This window comes from Narcine bancroftii, chromosome 3, assembly GCF_036971445.1.
Source record: "Narcine bancroftii isolate sNarBan1 chromosome 3, sNarBan1.hap1, whole genome shotgun sequence".
Lineage (NCBI taxonomy): Eukaryota > Metazoa > Chordata > Chondrichthyes > Torpediniformes > Narcinidae > Narcine > Narcine bancroftii.
Window position 1 is genome coordinate 40,620,002 of NC_091471.1, and position 22,948 is coordinate 40,642,949.

General features: G+C 44.0%; 1 protein-coding gene across 4 annotated transcripts in view; it reads left to right on the top strand.

Annotated features, from left to right (window-relative positions):
- Nucleotides 1-22,948, top strand: part of smad4b (SMAD family member 4b) — a 179,902-nt gene that overhangs the window by 111,445 nt on the left and 45,509 nt on the right. For all 4 annotated transcript variants that reach the window (XM_069923907.1, XM_069923908.1, XM_069923905.1 and 1 more), the window contains exons 8-10: nt 1,946-1,996; nt 16,960-17,143; nt 18,898-19,066. In XM_069923907.1, the coding sequence (XP_069780008.1) occupies nt 1,946-1,996; nt 16,960-17,143; nt 18,898-19,066 (404 nt within the window). The remainder of the gene's footprint in view (nt 1-1,945; nt 1,997-16,959; nt 17,144-18,897; nt 19,067-22,948) is intronic.

The window sequence follows — 22,948 nt, forward strand, 5'->3', positions numbered from 1 at the left end:
GTGGGAAGCATGACGATAAAAAAAATGTGGCTAGTTTTGCATCTCTTGGAGGGAATTGAATGAAATGTTACATACTGCATTATCACTCATAAGGTTTAATTTGTTCCCATAATTTTTAATTGCAGCATCATTTTGTTTTTGTGTGTATGGAAGTCCAGTTTGGTTGAAATAATTAGTTAGGATTTTTCTTAGATTTATTATATTTCAGGTTCTTAGTGTGAAACGATCTTGATCAAACTTTTCAGATTAGATTCCCAGATTTGAGTACCATTTAACTATTTGTGAATTTCTACTCTCAACAAAATCTTTTTGCATCTACAAATTTACTTAATTTGTTAAATTCTTTTTGTCCTTGCAAAAGGAAATAAAAACAAAATGTGTAAGATTACATAAATTGCATAATATTGTTTCAAAACTATTCCCAACAAAAGTCATTTGCAGATTAAAAGCCAAAATAATTTAACTAGATATACAAACTGGCTTGATTTACATTTAAAGTCAATAGCATTTGGACTTGAGTAAAATAAATAGGATGGGCAGTTCTTTTGCTTTGTTTTTCAGTTTATTGTTATTTTTAGACCAAGATAAAGTGAAATTTTTAGTATTACATGCCTTTGGGATTTTCAAAAAATGCCACTCTTCAGGTACCATTTGGATTTTAAAATTCAGTGAAAATAGGGTAAAAAGTTCAAAGTCCGGTTTAATCCCATTTCAGAAGTCCATCTCCACTTTCCATCGTCCACTTTTCTGATTTGCCCCACATCTCTTGATTTTCTGAGCAGCACATTTCTTGTTCCCATTGCTGAATATAGTAATAGGCAGACCTTTCTGAGGTGGAGAATTTCAAAGATTCTATACTAATCATGAAACTTAGTTCCAGACTTGCTGTTTCCCTCTGTAAGTTGTTCAGTCCTCCTTAGATATTTGTAAGACTGGCACCCATTTTCTAAAATTTCAATGATCTTAACTTCCCTGCAATTTGTGGCCACCAATTCTCTTCTTGCTTTATAAAATTGAAATAGTGCCAATGATTGGTAGGTTCGGTAAGCATCATCGGTGAAGAAAGCAGTTATTTTCAGGTCAGAATCTATGATAAATCATTAATGTGAAATGTTAAATTTTCACGACATTAAAATGTGATTTTCTGTTCTTTTTACTAGTAGTGATAAACCTCAGGATTGTAGGTGATGTCATGTATGTACTCTGACAACATATTTGAAATCTGATCTGAACCTGGAAATATTCTGCATATTTTGAAAAGAGAAATAAGGTTTAACAATTCAGGCTGATGACCTGTCATCAGGTGTCTTCCATTCTGATTTTTTTTAATACATCTTAAGAACAAGGTTGGTACAGTGGCACTATCAATTAGTTAAAACAACTATTATGAATGACATTAGATTGTAGGGAAGTGCTAATCATTGATACATTGACTCAAAAAACGATGGGGGTTTTGCCACATTATCGAAGAATGGAAACTGCAATAAATGGCCTGAATTGTTTTCACATTGGTGGATAATACACCTGATGTTACTCCTGAATCAAGCGCTGCATTTTACTGATGTAGTGAGACAGCTTTAGTTAAAATATTCATGTTAGAATTGCAGAAATGTTTAGGTTATGCTCTCAGTTTTCTTCACAATCTTTCGTAATATTTTATTTGTCATTTTAAATATATTCAACGATCATACCAAATACAAAACATCAAAAGAACCCCCTCCCTCCATTCCCACTCCCTCTATATGTCCTATTAAACAGAAAGAAAATGAAGAAAAACAAAATAAAAGCATCCCATCGTCAGTGCGTGCAGTAAAACATGGATATATGTCAAGTAAAACATACAGTAAAACAATAATTTCATCATACTCAAGAGAAATCTTCACTAATTGTTTACTAAAATGTGTATTTTTATGTTATGAAGTTACATACAATTTTCTTTTCTTAGGGGCAGTACATAACGAACTTGCCTATCAGCCGCCCATATCTAATCATCCAGGTTAGTAAAAATTAAATCCGAAAATCACGACACCTTTTCCTCATGATAATTATTTATTAGTTATTTAAAAGTCGAATCTTCAAATTAAAATGATTTATTTACAGCACGGTAGAAGCCAATTCCAGCTATTGAGACCCATGTTGCCCAATTTCACCTAATTAATCTACAACCCCTTGCGTTTTTGGAAACCCGAGCACCCGGGGGAAGCCCACGGTGAGAACGTACAAACTTTTTACAGACAGCACCAGATTTGAATACGGGTCGCTGGCTCTGTAATAGTGTGGCAGTGACCACTATACTAGCATCTAAACTGAATAGTTCAGCTGAGTTCATTATGAGTTAGAAACAATCCAAGCTGAGTAGCGCACATCAAGAAGAAATTTGTTACTGGCTGTCGGATGCTGATGAAGTGGTGTAAAGATCTAGAAATCTTTCCAAGCATATAATAAGCTATAAAAGTTATGTTCTTGTCTTTTACTTGGGGGTGGGAGGGGGGTGGGGGAAAGAGCACTGTGAACTCAACAATTATATGGACAATGGATTGGTGAAAACAAATTATGAATTATAATTGTTTTATAATCAAAGAATTTGATAATATCTGCCTGTTAATTCTAAAGCTCTTAACTGAATTTATCCAAAGTTTTGGATCATTTTTAATTGCACGGTTTATCAATTTTTTTTGGCTTTCTTAATGATAAAATCAGTTGCATGAAAACTATTTGAAAATTTACAATTATTTAAAATGTCTGAAAGCTGAAAGAGTAGATTAGGTTAACTTTGATTCATCTTAATAAATAAACTTAATCTTGTAAGACATTCTTCCATTTCCTAGTAGGTTTAGATATTGTGGAAGGGGATTGTGGTCTTGAAACGTATCTGCGTTATAGCACATAAAGGTGAACACATTTTCAGGGACTACTGAAGAGTATCCTTGCACATTGTGGAAGGTTAGGGAAGAAATTGCTGGAACCCTGGCAGAGATATTCATATCATTGTTAACCATGAGTGAAGCACCTGAAAAGTTGCAAATGTTGTGCTGTCGTGCAATACCTTAGAGTGGTGAAGTCAAAATCTGCACTGAAATTCAGACAACTTTTTTTATATTAATGGTTACTTTACAAAGAGCAATTTGCCAAAAGACCACGTATGAGTGGAAAGTAAGGTTAATCTATGCATCCTGTTTTCAGCTGTCATGGGTATAAAATATCAAATAATTTCCATAATGCCATAACTTTTGTGATTGGTTAAAGGTGACAAACCTACTAAATTAGTGTTGCTATGTAGCGACTCACCCTGTGCCTGGACTGGGGCCACCGCCTCCCACTCCCTGCCCGGACCGGGGCCTCCGCCTGCCTCACTCGACCGAGGCCGGGGCCGCCGTCTCCCCCTTGCTCCTGCCCGTATCGGGGCCGCCGCCGTCTACCCTTCGCCCGGACCGGGGCCGGGGCCGCTGCTGCTCTCCCTGTGCCTGGACTGGGGCCGCCGCCTCCCACTCCCTGTCCGGACCGGGGCCTCCGCCTGCCTCACACGACCGAGGCCGGGGCCGCCGTCTCCCCCTTGCTCCTGCCCGGATCGGGGCCGCCGCCGTCTACCCTTCGCCCGGACCGGGGCCGGGTCCGCTGCTGCTCTCCCTGTGCCCGGACTGGGGCCGCCGTCTCCCCCTTGCTCCTGCCCGTATCGGGGCCGCCGCCGTCTACCCTTCGCCCGGACCGGGGCCGGGTCCGCTGCTGCTCTCCCTGTGCCCGGACTGGGGCCGCCGTCTCCCCCTTGCTCCTGCCCGGATCGGGGCCGCCGCCGTCTACCCTTCGCCCGGACCGGGGCCGGGGCCGCTGCTGCTCTCCCTGTGCCTGGACTGGGGCCGCCGCCTCCCACTCCCTGTCCGGACCGGGGCCTCCGCCTGCCTCACACGACCGAGGCCGGGGCCGCCGTCTCCCCCTTGCTCCTGCCCGTATCGTGGCCGCCGCCGTCTACCCTTCGCCCGGGCCGGGGCCGCTGCTGCTCTCCCTGTGCCTGGACTGGGGCCGCCGCCTCCCACTCCCTGCCCGGACCGGGGCCTCCGCCTGCCTCACTCGACCGAGGCCGGGGCCGCCGTCTCCCCCTTGCTCCTGCCCGTATCGGGGCCGCCGCCGTCTACCCTTCGCCCGGACCGGGGCCGGGGCCGCTGCTGCTCTCCCTGTGCCTGGACTGGGGCCGCCGCCTCCCACTCCCTGTCCGGACCGGGGCCTCCGCCTGCCTCACACGACCGAGGCCGGGGCCGCCGTCTCCCCCTTGCTCCTGCCCGTATCGTGGCCGCCGCCCCGGTCCGGGCAGTATGGACCGACCTAGGAGGGGAGGCAGGCCCCTCCAGCCCGGGTAAGAAACCTGCATAGGAGAAGGCCACTCCGATATAAAACCTACGACCCAAGGACCTCGCTGCCACGTCCCAGCTTGCTTGGCCACGGCACACGAACCATGGGTGTAAAGGGTGGGGCCAGTACTGCGCGCACTGCACTCCACCTAAAAGCTCCTTTGCGCAGGCCCGAGGACAGGTCCACGTCCTCCCCCTCAACGTCCTCCCCCTCCACGTCCTCCCCCTCCACGTCCTCCCCCTCCACGTCCTCCCCCTCCACGTCCTCCCCCTCAAAAGATGCTCACAAACTCAAGCTAGCATGCTGGAACATCAGAACCATGCTAGACAAGACTGACAGCCACCGACCTGAACGTCGGTCTGCCCTCATTGCACATGAACTCCTCAGACTTGACATCGACATAGCCGCTCTCAGTGAAGTCCGCCTGGCAGATGTAGGCAGCCTCCAAGAACGCGGCGCGGGCTACACACTCTACTGGTCTGGCAAGCCTTCGGATGAACGACGCCTATCTGGTGTAGGCTTCATGGTCAAGAGCTTCATTGCCTCCAAACTCAAAAACCTTCCGACAGGCTTCTCGGACCGAATCATGTCCATGCGACTCCCACTTCAAAACAAGCGTCACATCACCCTCATCAGTGTCTATGCTCCAACCCTCCAGGCGGAACCAGCAGAAAAGAACAAGTTCTACACCGACCTGCGCAACCTCATCCAACGTACCCCTACAGCCGACAAGGTTGTCATCCTGGGCGACTTCAACGCTCGTGTCGGCAAAGACTCAGAAACCTGGCCAGGAATCCTGGGCAAGCATGGCGTCGGCAAGTGCAACGACAATGGGCGCCTCCTGTTGGAGCTCTGCGCAGAACAGCGGCTTGTCATTACAAACACCCTTTTTCAGCAGAGGGACAGCCTTAAGACCACCTGGATGCATCCCCGATCCAAACACTGGCACCTCCTGGACTACATCCTGGTGCGAGAAAGTGACAAACAAGATGTGCTCCACACCAGGGTCATGCCTAGCGCAGAATGCCACACTGACCACCGGCTGGTTCGCTGCAAGCTCAACCTTCACTTCAAGCCAAAGCCCAGGAACAATAAAGCCCCCAGAAAGAGGTTCAATGTTGGAAAACTGCAGTCAGACGAAGCGAGAGGAAACTTCCAGGCAAACCTCAAAGCAAAGCTCGACGTTGCAACCCGCCTCACGGACCCGTCCCCTGAAACCCTCTGGGATCAGTTGAAGACTACCATACTGCAATCCACTGAAGAGGTACTGGGCTTCTCCTCCAGGAAAAACAAGGACTGGTTTGACAAAAACAGCCAGGAAATCCAGGAGCTGCTGGCAAAGAAGCGAGCTGCCCACCAGGCTCACCTTACAAAGCCGTCCTGTCCAGAGAAGAAACAAGCCTTCCGTCGCGCATGCAGCCATCTTCAGCGCAAACTCCGGGAGATCCAAAATGAGTGGTGGACTAGCCTCGCCAAACGAACACAGCTCAGCGCGGACATTGGCGACTTCAGGGGTTTCCACGAGGCTCTAAAGGCTGTGTACGGCCCCTCACCCCAAGTCCAAAGCCCGCTGCGCAGCTCAGACGGCAAAGTCCTCCTCAGCGACAAGATCTCCATCCTCAACCGATGGTCAGAACACTTCCAATCTCTTTTCAGTACCAACCGCTCAGTCCAAGATTCCGCCCTGCTCCAGCTCCCTCAACAGCCCCTAAGGCTAGAGCTGGATGAGGTTCCCACCCTGGATGAGACATATAAGGCAATCGAACAACTGAAAAGTGGCAAAGCAGCAGGTATGGATGGAATCCCCCCAGAAGTCTGGAAGGCTGGCGGCAAAACTCTGCATGCCAAACTGCATGAGTTTTTCAAGCTTTGTTGGGACCAAGGTAAACTGCCTCAGGATCTTCGTGATGCCACCATCATCACCCTGTACAAAAACAAAGGCGAGAAATCAGACTGCTCAAACTACAGGGGAATCACGTTGCTCTCCATTGCAGGCAAAATCTTCGCTAGGATTCTACTAAATAGAATAATACCTAGTGTCGCTGAGAATATTCTCCCAGAATCACAGTGCGGCTTTCGCGCAAACAGAGGAACCACTGACATGGTCTTTGCCCTCAGACAGCTCCAAGAAAAGTGCAGAGAACAAAACAAAGGACTCTACATCACCTTTGTTGACCTCACCAAAGCCTTCGACACCGTGAGCAGGAAAGGGCTTTGGCAAATACTAGAGCGCATCGGATGTCCCCCAAAGTTCCTCAACATGATTATCCAACTGCACGAAAACCAACAAGGTCGGGTCAGATACAGCAATGAGCTCTCTGAACCCTTCTCCATTAACAATGGCGTGAAGCAAGGCTGTGTTCTGGCACCAACCCTCTTTTCAATCTTCTTCAGCATGATGCTGAACCAAGCCATGAAAGACCCCAACAATGAAGACGCTGTTTACATCCGGTACCGCACGGATGGCAGTCTCTTCAATCTGACGCGCCTGCAAGCTCACACCAAGACACAAGAGAAACTTGTCCGTGAACTACTCTTTGCAGATGATGCCGCTTTAGTTGCCCATTCAGAGCCAGCTCTTCAGCGCTTGACGTCCTGCTTTGCGGAAACTGCCAAAATGTTTGGCCAGGAAGTCAGCCTGAAGAAAACTGAGGTCCTCCATCAGCCAGCTCCCCACCATGACTACCAGCCCCCCCACATCTCCATCGGGCACACAAAACTCAAAACGGTCAACCAGTTTACCTATCTCGGCTGCACCATTTCATCAGATGCAAGGATCGACAATGAGATAGACAACAGACTCGCCAAGGCAAATAGCGCCTTTGGAAGACTACACAAAAGAGTCTGGAAAAACAACCAACTGAAAAACCTCACAAGGATAAGCGTATACAGAGCCGTTGTCATACCCACACTCCTGTTCGGCTCCGAATCATGGGTCCTCTACCGGCACCACCTACGGCTCCTAGAACGCTTCCACCAGCGTTGTCTCCGCTCCATCCTCAACATCCATTGGAGCGCTCACACCCCTAACGTCGAGGTACTCGAGATGGCAGAGGTCGACAGCATCGAGTCCACGCTGCTGAAGATCCAGCTGCGCTGGATGGGTCACGTCTCCAGAATGGAGGACCATCGCCTTCCCAAGATCGTATTATATGGCGAGCTCTCCACTGGCCACCGTGACAGAGGTGCACCAAAGAAAAGGTACAAGGACTGCCTAAAGAAATCTCTTGGTGCCTGCCACATTGACCACCGCCAGTGGGCTGATAACGCCTCAAACCGTGCATCTTGGCGCCTCACAGTTTGGCGGGCAGCAGCCTCCTTTGAAGAAGACCGCAGAGCCCACCTCACTGACAAAAGGCAAAGGAGGAAAAACCCAACACCCAACCCCAACCAACCAATTTTCCCTTGCAACCGCTGCAATCGTGTCTGCCTGTCCCGCATCGGACTGGTCAGCCACAAACGAGCCTGCAGCTGACGTGGACTTTTTACCCCCTCCATAAATCTTCGTCCGCGAAGCCAAGCCAAAGAAAAATGTAGCGACTAAACTTCTGCAGTTCAGCCTCCCATTACATCCATTTGTGACACACACTTGTGGACTAGATGGGTTGACTTTTTATGCGGATTTGATGTATTGCAAAAATCATTGAGCTCTCCTTGTATTTTCGTAGCATCCATCTGTCTAATTTGAAAGTTTGTTCGTAGTCTCTGTTGAGTTTTAATGGATTTTTTGAAATGTTCATCTGTATTGCTTTAAGTTTCAGTAGTAAGGATATCAAATTTTTATGTATTTACAAAATGAAATATTTCAGGCAAACTTTCAATGCCATCTATCTGGTAAGAATCAAACCAATTCAAAAAACAAAAACAAATCATCAGTTTTCTGCCAGCATTTGTGAAGAGAAGGAATTAACATTTCATCACATGGTAAAAGTTAGAGATCAAGTTTTAAAATGCAACAAAAGAGGAGAGGAGAAAATATAAAGGAATATATGAGTTGAAATTTTAAAAAAGGTGATGCAAGGAAAATGTGGGCATGTGAAGAAATAGGTGAGCCAGGAAGAACTGTGAAAAGAATCTTAAAATCAGTAACCGAAATGTGGGCATGTGAAGAAATAGGTGAGCCGGGAAGAACTGTGAAAAGAATCTTAAAATCAGTAGCCAAAATGTGGGCATGTGAAGAAATAGGTGAGCCAGGAAGAACTGTGAAAAGAATCAAAATCTGTAACCGAAATTTCACCGAAATTTCTGAACCGAAAGTTCAGAAGGCAGCCATGTTAGTTTACAGTGTTTTATTGACGTGGACATTTACCCCTCCATAAATCTTCGTCCACGAAGCCAAGCCAAAGAAAGATTATGCCAGATCATAATTTTTCTTAGATAGATCTTGGTCCCATTTTTTGGCTTGTATTGCCCTGTACCATCATTTCTTCTTACAATAAACTTTTTTTGCCTTCCACCCTATGCGTTGCGTGTGAGGGAAGGCAAAAAAGAAAACTTATGTCTGACACAAGTAACTTAATGCTGCTGAAAGCTGAGAAAAGTAAAGCAAGGGTAGGTATAAAATTAAAAGGTAATTTTCAAAAAGTAAATGGGGGGGATGAGGCTAAGAAAACTGACAGTAAAATCTCAAGTTGTTAACAGACGTAGGGAAAGAAATTCTGGAGACTTTGTCACTATTTTACACTACCTTGGCTGCTGGAGTATTAGAATTGCTGTACATTGTGTCATTGTTTAGAAATGAATAATAGATAAATCAAGTAATTGTAGGCCAATTAATGTTGGCTATTGGAAAATTACAGGAATCCATTCCAAGGAACATGCAAACTGCCCTGCAGACCCATGCCTAGGCTTATCTGCCAGCTTCATGATCTCTGCTGCTGAGAATGACAGAGGAAACTAGCATAAGGGGAATCACCAGTTACAAGTCCTTTTCCTCACAATCCTAATTTTAAAATCCATCACTGTTCGTCTGAATATGTTGAAATCCTGGAACTCCCTATGCAGCAGCAAATATTTCTTAAATCTTATAGTTGCGTCTATTTCTGCCACATCTGGGTCTAAGTTTTTTGAGGAGGTTACCAGAAAAGTTGACAAAGGAAAGGCTGTGGATGTTGTCTACATGGAGTTTAGTAAGGCCTCTGAGAAGGTTCCACATGGGAGGTTAGGAAGGTTCAGATGTTAGGTATTCATGGTGAAGTAGTGAACTGGATTCGAAAGTGGCTGGACGGGAAAAGCCAGAGAGTAGTGGTGGATGATGGCTTCTCAGACTGGAGGCCTGTGACTAGTGGTGTGCCTCAGGGATTGGTGTGGGACCATTGTTGTTTGTCATCTACATCAATGATCTGGATGATACTGTGGTAAATTGGATTTGCAAGTTTGCAGATTTTTTATGCAGACAAATGTGAGGTGTTGCATTTTGGAAGGACAAACAAAGAACGGATGTGTACGGTGAATGGTAGGGCACTGAGGAATATGGTAGAACAGAGGGACATAGGAAAAAAGATCCATAATACAGTGGTGTCACAGGTAGATAGGGTTGTAAAGAGAGCTATGGCATATTGGCCTTTATAAATCAAAGTATAGGTATATCCTGCTTTACAAATACTCGAATTACAAAAATTTGCTTTTAAGGAGAAAGTTGTGTTCACTTTTACGGAAGGATTTGAATGGGTTTTCACTTCTAATAAAATAGCTTTCAATCGTAGTGAATGGGTCTTTGTTTTACGCCATTTCATAGGAATGCTCTAGTTTTATAAAGCAGGGTATACCTGTATTGAGTATAGGAACTGGAATGTTATGGTAAAGTTGTATAAGAATGGTGAAGCCAAATTCGGAGTATTGTCTGCAGTTTTGGTCATCTAACTACAGTAAAGATATCATTAAGATAGAAAGAGTGCAGAGAAGATTTATTTGGATGTTGCCCTGGCTTCAGAAGAAGTACTTGGACAGGTACATGGATGGAAGATGTATGGAGGGCTATGGACTGGGTGCAGGTCAGTGGAACTAGGCAAAAAAAATGGTTCAGCGCAGATTAGAAGGGTTGAAGTGGCTTGTTTTTGTGCTGTAATGTTCTATGGTTCTATGAAACCCTGCAGACACCATGATTGTAGTTAAAACACAGAAATCCTGGAGAAACTCAGCCAGTCTCACCACATCGCAACATGAGGAATGGCTCAGGCCCAAATGCCAGAAATATATTTTTACCTTCTATGGATGCTGCAAGACCAGCTGAGTTCCTCCAGCATTTCTGTGTTTTGACCGACACTATCTAAGTTTATTGTTGAGAGGTGGTTTAGTGTGACTTCTCTGAGACACTTCAATATGCAGTTTACTGCTGCAAAATTTGCCAAATGCGGGGATGAAAGCTGGTAAATCTCTGGTTTCCTGATGATCTCAACCCAGGATCCAAACTTGCTACTGAGTTCTCTAGGAATCGCATTCAAGGCCACACAGTGAATCTCTGTAACGCTGAGCGATTTTGGTTTGTCTTTTACAGCTTGTTCTCATCATGCAGAACTATATATCTGGGTTATTGTAAGGTGGAAAGCAGCCACAGTGCCATTTTCCAGATTTAATCAAAGGTTCCATTGTTGTAAATTGTGTATTAGGATCTTATCTTTGGGGTCACTGATATCATGGCTTTCAAGGAACTGGTGAGACCTCCCATGGAACATTGTGAGCAGTTTGGGCTCCTTATTTAAGAAAGGATGTGCTAACATTGGAGAGGGTTCAAAGGAAGTATACACAATGATGATTCTGGGAATGAAAGAGTTATCATGAGGAGGATTTACAATTTTTGGCCTTAATTCATTTGAATTTAGGAGAATGGGGGGGTGGGGGGGGATATAATTCAACAGTGCACTTGTAGAAGTTTGACAGAATATCTTTCGACATACCAAATCTCCTCGAATTCTTTATGCTTATTACAATTAACTCTTCCTTTAGATTGCTTTGAAAGAGGTAGAAGAGACTTCCATATCTGCTGTTCACGATATTCATAGGCATCTTAAATTCACCAGTCATCACAGTTAAAAGATGGATCATTATTAATTTATGATATGTGAAGGGGCTTGCTGAGGAGGTCCTATCTCTAACAGTAAATAGGTCTTAACCATGCACTGCCTTAGTTTGGCCGTTACGCGTGCAGTCACTTTTTTCGGTAAACTTTAATCTATTCTGGTGGAAATATGCTTTTGTTGATGTTTGATGTGAATGGTCCTAAATTGCTGCAATTAGGGTGCAATGCTTCCTGGGTATGACCAGTTGTGAGGTCTGGGTAATACATGCAACATGCATGATGTATTTATGATTGTAGCCCTTCATATTGTCAAGAAACTCGTCCCATCACTTTGAATTCTGATCTAGTAGTGAAAGAGTAGTGGATTTAAGTGGTCTTTTTCTCCTGTAACACTGGACATTTTTTTCCAAAAGCTTTGCTTCCTGAAAAAAAATGGTGAAAGCTGAACACAGATTCTCTATTTCAGATTTTCTGCATCACGTAGGACGTTGGAAAAATACTAAATGAACTTTAATTGAATTTAGCATGTTTAATTGCATAAGTACGCTGACGCAAGCTTTCAGGTTGACTGCACATGTTCCACTACAAATGTGAGGACCCCAGGGTTTGTCTTGGTCACCTATTTTACAACCAAAGTAGAGCTTAATAGGCTTTCATAATAAGTGCAGTCATGCTACATCGTTAACCTTTAAGTGTACATTTGCCACAAATATAACAGATTGTATCGTAGCTCTTGCGGCATTGATGAGATATTTCTGCTGCATTGAATCTTTCTGAAGACAATAAATGCTATTAAGTGCACTTGCTATACTATTACCTGAAGAATATGCACATCAACATGTGCTCAATTTATATCAATGTAATGCCTGTCTACATCTATCCCGACCAAGCTTGCCCAGCCTTGCATAGCACCTGCATTGAGTGCATGCCCAAACAGCTTGCGTTTTGGGAAATATGCTAGTAGTCTTAAAATATGACAGGAAATCACAAAAGTAAATTATATCTAAAAAATGGTATGCGATTGGAAAATTTTAAGGTGATTTTCACGATCACAATTGCTCCAAAGCAGATGTAATTTTGCCGGTTCTCCATTCGGCTCTGGATCACCTCGAAAACAGCAATTCATACATACAACTGTTCTTTTTCGACTATAGCTCGGACTTCGATATCATTATTCCCTCAGAGCTGGTCAAGAAGCTACAACCTCTAGGCCTCTATACTCCACTGTGCAACTGGATCGTTGACTTTCTCATCGGAAGACCACGTCAGTATGAATTGGAAACAATGTCTCCTCCTCACTGATTATCAACACAGGCTTACCCCAAGATGTTCACTGCTCTACTCATTATACACCCATGACTGTATAGCCAGGCACAATTCCAATGCTATCTGCAAGTTTGCCGATGACACCACAGTTGTTGGCAGAATCATAAACGGCAATGAGGAAGCGTACAGGAGGGAGATGAATCAGCTCGTTGAATGGTGTAATGACAACAGCCTTGTGTTCAACGTTAGCAAAACCAAGGAGATGATTGTGGACTTCAGAAGGAAGTCAGGGGAACACAACCCAGTCCTCATCGAGGGTTAAGTAGTGGAGAGGATCAAGAACTTCAAATTCCTGGGTCCGAGGATCTGTGTGGAGCCTCCATGTTGAGGCAATCACAAATGAAGCTCATCAGTGGCTATACTTTGTGAGGTGTCTGAGGAAATTTCTACAGGTGTACCTTGGAGATCATTCTGGCTGATTGCATCACTGCCTGGTATGGAGGCGCCAACTTTCAGGTCAAAAATAAACTGCAGAGGGGTGTTAACTCAGCCTGCTACATCAAGGCACCAGACTTCACTCCATCAAGGACATTTACATGAGGCAGTGTCTTTAAAAAAGCAGCCTCTATCCTCAAAGACTCCCACCACTCAAGCCACCCCTCTTCACTCTGCTACCATCGGGAAAAAGGTATAAGAGCTAAAGACGAATACTCAATGGCACAAGGACAGTTTCTTCCCTGCTGCCATCAGATTCCTCAATAATCAATAAACCAAAGACACTGCCTTACTTTTCATGCACTACTATTTAAATTTTTTAATTTATAATATTGTTTTAAGATGTTTATAATATGAATGTTTCCAGCTCTAGCCTTAGGGGCTGTTGAGGGAGCTGGAGCAGGGCGGAATCTTGGACTGAGCGGTTGGCACTGAAAAGAGATTGGAAGTGTTCTGACCATCGGTTGAGGATGGAGATCTTGTCGCTGAGGAGGACTTTGCCGTCTGAGCTGCGCAGCGGGCTTTAGACTTGGGGTGAGGGGCCGTACACAGCCTTTAGAGCCTCGTAGAAACCCCTGAAGTCGCCAATGTCCGCGCTGAGCTGGGTTCGTTTGGCGAGGCTAGTCCACCACTCATTTTGGATCTCCCGGAGTTTGCGCTGAAGATGGCTGCATGCGCGACGGAAGGCTTGTTTCTTCTCTGGACAGGACGGCTTTGTAAGGTGAGCCTGGTGGGCAGCTCGCTTCTTTGCCAGCAGCTCCTGGATTTCCTGGCTGTTTTTGTCAAACCAGTCCTTGTTTTTCCTGGAGGAGAAGCCCAGTACCTCTTCAGTGGATTGCAGTATGGTAGTCTTCAACTGATCCCAGAGGGTTTCAGGGGACGGGTCCGTGAGGCGGGTTGCAACGTCGAGCTTTGCTTTGAGGTTTGCCTGGAAGTTTCCTCTCGCTTCGTCTGACTGCAGGTTTCCAACATTGAACCTCTTTCTGGGGGCTTTATTGTTCCTGGGCTTTGGCTTGAAGTGAAGGTTGAGCTTGCAGCGAACCAGCCGGTGGTCAGTGTGGCATTCCGCGCTAGGCATGACCCTGGTGTGGAGCACATCTTGTTTGTCACTTTCTCGCACCAGGATGTAGTCCAGGAGGTGCCAGTGTTTGGATCGGGGATGCATCCAGGTGGTCTTAAGGCTGTCCCTCTGCTGAAAAAGGGTGTTTGTAATGACAAGTCGCTGTTCTGCGCAGAGCTCCAACAGGAGGCGCCCATTGTCGTTGCACTTGCCGACGCCATGCTTGCCCAGGATTCCTGGCCAGGTTTCTGAGTCTTTGCCGACACGAGCGTTGAAGTCGCCCAGGATGACAACCTTGTCGGCTGTAGGGGTACGTTGGATGAGGTTGCGCAGGTCGGTGTAGAACTTGTTCTTTTCTGCTGGTTCCGCCTGGAGGGTTGGAGCATAGACACTAATGAGGGTGATGTGACGCTTGTTTTGAAGTGGGAGTCGCATGGACATGATTCGGTCCGAGAGGCCTGTCGGAAGGTTTTTGAGTTTGGAGGCAATGAAGCTCTTGACCATGAAGCCTACACCAGATAGGCGTCGTTCATCCGAAGGCTTGCCAGACCAGTATAGTGTGTAGCCCTCAACAGCCCTAAGGCTAGAGCTGGATGAGGTTCCCACCCTGGATGAGACATATAAGGCAATCGAACAACTGAAAAGTGGCAAAGCAGCAGGTATGGATGGAATCCCCCCAAGAAGTCTGGAAGGCTGGCGGCAAAACTCTGCATGCCAAACTGCATGAGTTTTTCAAGCTTTGTTGGGACCAAGGTAAACTGCCTCAGGATCTTCGTGATGCCACCATCATCACCCTGTACAAAAACAAAGGCGAGAAATCAGACTGCTCAAACTACAGGGGAATCACGTTGCTCTCCATTGCAGGCAAAATCTTCGCTAGGATTCTACTAAATAGAATAATACCTAGTGTCGCCGAGAATATTCTCCCAGAATCACAGTGCGGCTTTCGCGCAAACAGAGGAACCACTGACATGGTCTTTGCCCTCAGACAGCTCCAAGAAAAGTGCAGAGAACAAAACAAAGGACTCTACATCACCTTTGTTGACCTCACCAAAGCCTTCGACACCGTGAGCAGGAAAGGGCTTTGGCAAATACTAGAGCGCATCGGATGTCCCCCAAAGTTCCTCAACATGATTATCCAACTGCACGAAAACCAACAAGGACGGGTCAGATACAGCAATGAGCTCTCTGAACCCTTCTCCATTAACAATGGCGTGAAGCAAGGCTGTGTTCTGGCACCAACCCTCTTTTCAATCTTCTTCAGCATGATGCTGAACCAAGCCATGAAAGACCCCAACAATGAAGACGCTGTTTACATCCGGTACCGCACGGATGGCAGTCTCTTCAATCTGACGCGCCTGCAAGCTCACACCAAGACACAAGAGAAACTTGTCCGTGAACTACTCTTTGCAGATGATGCCGCTTTAGTTGCCCATTCAGAGCCAGCTCTTCAGCGCTTGACGTCCTGCTTTGCGGAAACTGCCAAAATGTTTGGCCAGGAAGTCAGCCTGAAGAAAACTGAGGTCCTCCATCAGCCAGCTCCCCACCATGACTACCAGCCCCCCCACATCTCCATCGGGCACACAAAACTCAAAACGGTCAACCAGTTTACCTATCTCGGCTGTACCATTTCATCAGATGCAAGGATCGACAATGAGATAGACAACAGACTCGCCAAGGCAAATAGCGCCTTTGGAAGACTACACAAAAGAGTCTGGAAAAACAACCAACTGAAAAACCTCACAAAGATAAGCGTATACAGAGCCGTTGTCATACCCACACTCCTGTTCGGCTCCGAATCATGGGTCCTCTACCGGCACCACCTACGGCTCCTAGAACGCTTCCACCAGCGTTGTCTCCACTCCATCCTCAACATCCATTGGAGCGCTTACACCCCTAACGTCGAAGTACTCGAGATGGCAGAGGTCGACAGCATCGAGTCCACGCTGCTGAAGATCCAGCTGCGCTGGATGGGTCACGTCTCCAGAATGGAGGACCATCGCCTTCCCAAGATCGTATTATATGGCGAGCTCTCCACTGGCCACCGTGACAGAGGTGCACCAAAGAAAAGGTACAAGGACTGCCTAAAGAAATCTCTTGGTGCCTGCCACATTGACCACCGCCAGTGGGCTGATAACGCCTCAAACCGTGCATCTTGGCGCCTCACAGTTTGGCGGGCAGCAACCTCCTTTGAAGAAGACCGCAGAGCCCACCTCACTGACAAAAGGCAAAGGAGGAAAAACCCAACACCCAACCCCAACCAACCAATTTTCCCTTGCAACCGCTGCAATCGTGTCTGCCTGTCCCGCATCGGACTTGTCAGCCACCAACGAGCCTGCAGCTGACGTGGACTTTTTACCCCCTCCATAAATCTTCGTCCGCGAAGCCAAGCCAAAGAAGAATATGAATGTTTACAGTATGACGCTGCCGCAAAACACTGAATTTCATAACTTATTCATGACAATAAATTCTGATTCTGAAATCCTCAGAATACACCCAAAAATGTTCAGGAAGCAAAATCTTTGTTGTCCAGTGTAATTTTCACCCCCACATTTAAAACTGATGATTGATTTGACAAGCAATAAGCCTGATATGGTGATTGTGCAATTCTGTGATTTTCCACCACCCCCTTCCCAAATTCGAAGAATTGAACATTTAAAAAAATGGTTGTCTATTTAAATTTGTTGGTTTACAATGCAATTTTTATTCCTGCTCTCTGTCTAATATTATTTAAAATCTTAAAAGTATTTCATCCATGCATTAATCCATTTTCTAGTTCCTGAATACTGGTGCTCTATTGCCTATTTCGAGATGGACGTGCAAGTTGGAGAGACATTTAAGGTGCCATCTAGCTGCCCTGTGGTTACTGTGGATGGATACGTGGATCCTTCAGGAGGTGATCGCTTCTGCTTGGGCCAGCTTTCCAATGTTCACAGAACTGAAGCCATTGAAAGAGCCAGGTAAAAAATCAATTGGAAAGCAAATAGATAGTTGAATATCCTGATTGCGCAGTATTTCAAAGCTTTTTAAAAAAACAAGCAGAAGTTAATATATATTTCTGATGGCTTAATTAATTCAGGAACATTTCATTAACACCAAAGAGGTGTCTCCACAATTATCCGCCCTGCTATTTTCATGGAGAGGGAACTATAAAACTGGCAAAATTAATGCAGCTTGTACCAGGTTCCGTTTAGGCCAGGGCTTACTTACTGAGTGTCCAGGAACTGGAGCTTAAAATGGTTTCAGTGTTGACCATTGAATCCACTGATTGATTTAGCAGATGGAAATTCTCCAACATCAAGCCCATGTAATTTTTGTCTTATATTTTTCTTGGAACAAAATAATGCTTTGTGTATTAGCTAACTTAGTTTTCCCTATATCTAACATTTTTCTCTTTTTAGAAGGTCACTGATTCCTAAACGTCACAATTTCACACAACAGCTTCTTTATCTTCTCTTTCTATCCAGGAAAACCTAAGCAAATCCCCTCCAAATCATTTTTCCTCTTAAAAACTATATTTTGAATAAGCCCACATTTAAAAAATATTTCCTATGAAAGCACTAAAATGACATGCTGATTGCTATATGGAGAAATAGATTAATATTCAACATTGAAATACTGGTCACTTGTCTACTTCATGATTGAGATCTACCCAAGTAGATAAAGAAGAGGCAGTCGATACAATATTTTTGGAATTTCAAACAGTATTTGATGAGAGGCGCATAAAAGCTTATAGCGTTATTTCAGAACTTAAATGGTTGAGATTTTTATATGCTTTCACAGATAGATAACAGAGTAGGGATAAATGGATAATTTTAAGGTGCGAAGCTAAACAATTAACCAAGTTCTAACTAGTGGAGTGCTTTGGGGATCAATGTTGAGGATTTAGTCTTTGATTAAAGGACGAGGTTGCATGCATCAATATTAATAATTGATGTAAAAAAATGTACTTTTTATTCATTCCACTTTTCTGAATTGATGACCAATAGATTCTTATGGCATATTTTTGGTAATTATTGAGAAAATTAATGATTTTGGAAAGCCAGGGTAGTGGTGGATAAAATGAAATCAGGCAGTGTGAACTGGAATGCGTTTGCAAATAAAATGGATCATGGATTCAGGAAGGCTGCTAAGTACTGAAATGGTGCCCGTGGAAATTATCCACATCTCCAAGCCTCTGGGTTTTTTTTTGAAAAGCAGTCCTGATGCAGCATCTGAATTAAAAATATTGACCAGCCATTTTCCTCCACTGAGCTGTTTCTTGTCCTTTTAAGCGTAATCGCATGAGATAGAGTGATCTCAAAAACTAAGCAGGCTCAGGCCTGGTCAGTAGGGGAGACTGGCTAGGAACACCTGGTACTATAGGTTTCTGTGAGGGGTGCTGGAGACTCTGTCTACCTTATGGAAGACAAAAGACAAAGAATTTCATGCATGTTACATTCTAAATGAATTATTACAATAATGGAACCTTTACCTTTATTCATGCCTAATTAAACCAAACCAGTTCATAAAAAGGCAGACATTTCTACATGTGTTCTCCTCCTCAGTCAAGCGAAAAATATTTTAAAATTTTCACACAAATGGTTCGCATGATATTTCCACTTTACAGATTTCCACCTTCCACTTTTAGTACAGGCTTATAAATTCTCATAACCTTCCTTCCTTTTATTTCCTTTAACATATATTTAAACAACCTTGGTTTGATTTTTGCCAGGTTACACATTGGAAAAGGCGTGCAGTTAGAGTGCAAAGGGGAAGGAGACGTTTGGGTACGATGTTTAAGCGATCATGCAGTTTTTGTGCAGAGCTACTATTTGGATCGAGAAGCTGGGCGTGCACCTGGAGATGCCGTTCATAAGATTTACCCAAGTGCATACATTAAGGTTTGTCAAATTGGATTAGCTGCTCTGTTGGCTTAACATAGGATGATTTTTGAAGTATCTTCTATAGTTTTTTTTAAAAAATACACTGGCATTATTGCTGGTTTTTGTTTTAATTTTATCTCCTCCAGGTATTGCTCATTTCTGATGAGATGTCTCTTCTTTCCAATGCAGTTTCATTTCTTAAATATTGGACAAATTCCAAATGATACATCTTTGGAGTTTAATCACTTGAGGACAATAGTTTTAGTTGATAATATGAGACTAACTTTAGAATTACCTTTTTTTTTTAACAAATGTTCTTTACACATCATGAATTGTCATGAGAATTAAATAGTGTACTTGAATGCTTCACAGAGAAGTTTGTCTTCAGCCTTCTCAAAGCCAAACAAAAAGCACAGATGCTGAAATTAAAACAGAAAATGCTGGACACACCCTGCAGGACTTTTCTTGAAGATATCAACCTGACAAACGTTTTCTCTCACTACAGATTCTGCTAGCTGCTGAATATCTCCAACATTTTTTTGTATTCATCTTGCATAGAGTCATTTTAAATGCAGACATATAGCACGGTAACAGGCCATTTCGGCCCAATTCACACCTAATTAACTTACACCCCAGGTATGTTTCAAATGGTGGGAGGAATGCGTAGTACCCATGGAAAGCTCACGCAGACATAGGGAGAACATACAAATTAATTACAGACAGCACAGGATTTGAATCTGGGTCCTGATCATTGCCACAGTAAAGGTGTGGCACCCCACGGTTGTTTTGAGCCTGGAGGCTTGAAAATGATGGAAAACTTTTTGTTGAAGGACTTGTGAACTCTTGGGTCACTTTGTCAAACTTTATCCTGTTTCTCCTTTTCTCCACTTCAACCTTCTCAGCCATTACCTCATTATCCACTCCAACCTTGTCCTCTGCTCTTCCAGTAACCAGTCTCACATCTTGCTTTCCCCTGCCCCTCCCCATACCCCTGTCTACTTTTCTACTTTGACCTGCCAGTTTTATCTTCAGCTTCTGTTTTCCTCTCCCTCCACCTGTCCCCCTCACCCTGAACAAATGATATAGCCACTAATTCAGATTCAAATCAAGAAATAACCTGGAATTAGCTCCTTGCTTCAGTGAAATTGATCAAGAAACTACCATATTGGCATTTGGTTCACTAATATCTTTCCAGGATAAAAATCTTGGGACATTCTATGAAGGCAGGCATTCCTGTCTACCTGTTTTTTTTTTCAATTTTGGGGAATTGTGGGCCTAAGCTGTTTATCAATACTTTACCATTTACCCATTTGTCTTCATTACACAATCCCTCCAGGATATCCTGTCTTAGTATTGTTGTTATGTTCTTGATAATGAGTAGTGTCACTTCCCCTTTGACACATCTTGAACATTAAGATACAAGTCTTGCCCTGCCCTAAACCTCATTTGCATGATTACAATAACAGAATTCCAGGTATTGATCTGTGCTCTAAGCTCATCTGATATATCTGAAAAATTCCATACATTAAATGCATTCAGACTGCTTGAACACTTTTTTAAAAAATCAGAAGTACTGAGAGGTAATCCAACTTGGGCTAATTCTGAATTTCCCAGCATTGTGGAACCCAGTATGAAATGTTCCATCCCATTTGAAAGTATGATCAGTATAGTCATTGCAGCAAAAACTTTGGCTCCCAATAATATTCTTGATGTAATGCTGAAGGCATGTGCTCTACACAAAGCCAGCTCCAACCATCTTGTTCCAATAAAGCTACAGCACTGGAACCAACCCAATAAAGTGGAGAATTGTACAAATATGTCCTTCCAGAGAAAGTACTTCCAGATGTTTAGTTTGTATTCTACTGAAATCACTCATTATAGTCCTGGTCAAAACATTGATAAAATAACTGCCTTCCAGAGATGGAGTTAGAGTAACTGCCATGCATATGATGCCACATTCTTTCTGGAATGGTGAATTTGTTTATCCTAAGCTTTAGAACCTCTTGTTGATATTTTCTTTAAAAAATGCAGGACTCTGGTCTCGGTGATAATTCAGATTCAAACCATAGAACATTACAGCACAGAAGCAGGCCCCTTCATCCCTCCTAGTCTGCGCTGAAATATTTATTTTTGCCTAGTCCCACTGACCTGCATCCAGTCCATAATCTTCCATACGTCTCCCATCCATGTCCCTGTCCAAATTCTTCTTAAATGTTAAAACTGAGCCCACATTCACCTCTTCAGCTGACAGCTCATTACATACACCCAAAACTCTGTGAAGAAGTTTCCCCTCATTTTCTCCCTAAACTTTTCCACTTTTAACTCTTAACCCATGTCCTCTAGTTTGTATCTCACCTACCCTCAGTGGAAAAAGCCTCTCTACATTTACTCTGTCTATCCCCCTCATAATTTTAAATACCTCTATCAAATCTTCCCTCATTCTTCTACGTTCCAGGGAATAAAGTCCTAACCTGTTTAACCTTTCCCTGTAACTCTGTCTATCTTGTTGATATCTTTCCTGTAGTTAGGTAACCAAAACTGCAGCCAATACTCCAAATTTGACTTCACCGATGTCTTGTACAACTTTCCCATAACATCCTAACTCCTATACTCAATAAGTCCAATATGCCACTTTCAGGGAATTATGTATCTGTATTCCCAGATCCCTCTGTTCTACTGCACTCCTCAGTTCCCTTCCATTTACCGTGTATGTCCTTTCTTGGTTTGTCCTTCTAAAATGCAACACCTCACCCTTGCCTGCATTAAATTCCATCTGCCATTTCTCGGCCCATTTTTCCAGCTGGTCCAGATCCCTCTACAAGCTTTGAAAACCTTCTTCACTGTTCGCAACACCTCCAATCATAGTGTCAATTGCAAACTTGCTGATCCAAACTTACCACATTATCATCCAGATTATTATAGATGACAAACAACATTGGTCCCAGCACTGATCCCAGAGGCACACCACTAGTCACAGTCCTCCAGTCTTAGAAGCAATCATCCACCACTACTCTCTGGATTCTCCTGTCCAGCCATTGTCAAATCCAGTTCACAACTTCACCATGAATACCTCACATCTGAACTTTCCTGACTAACCTCCCATGTTTGACCACGCACGTCAAAGGCATGTCAAAAGTCAAAAGTCCATGTAAGCAACATCTGCAGCCTTTCCTTTGTCAATTTTCCTGGTAACCACCTCTAAAAACTCTATAAGATTGGTTATACACAACCTGCCATGCGCAGAGTCATGTTGATTATCCCTAATTAACTTCTGGCTTTCCAAATAATTGTATATCTGATGTCTTAGACCACCTTCCAATAATTTATCTACAGGGTCACCGGTCTATAATTCCAGGGTTAGTTTTGGAAGCTTTTTTTAAACATTGGAACAACGTGAGCTACCCTCCAATCCTCTGGCACCACTCCGTGGCAAAGGACTTTTAAAATATTTCTACCAGAGCCCTTGCAACTTTTTCACTAGTCTCCCTCAAGGTCCGCAGGAATATCTTGTCAGGCCCTGGGGATTTCTCCATCCTTATTTACTTTAAGACAGCAAGAACTTCCTGCTCTTTAACCTGTATAGGTTCCATGACCTCTTTGCTTGTTTTCCCTTACTTCCCACAACTCTGTGTCTGTTTCCTGAGTGAATACTGATTAGTTTAAAAAAAACCTTGATAAAGGGCTCAAGCTTGGAACGTTGGTTATGTATTTTTACCTTTGCTATATTAAGCACACTGCTTGACCTGCTGTGTTTCTCCAGCTTTGTGTTTTTACATTTAAGTCTCCCCCATCTCTTTTGGCTCTCTATGAAGCTGACCACTTTGATCTTCAAGTGTCCAACTTTTTCCATACTATCCTTTTGCTCTTAATATACCTGTAGAAACATCATGTCTTTTTTTT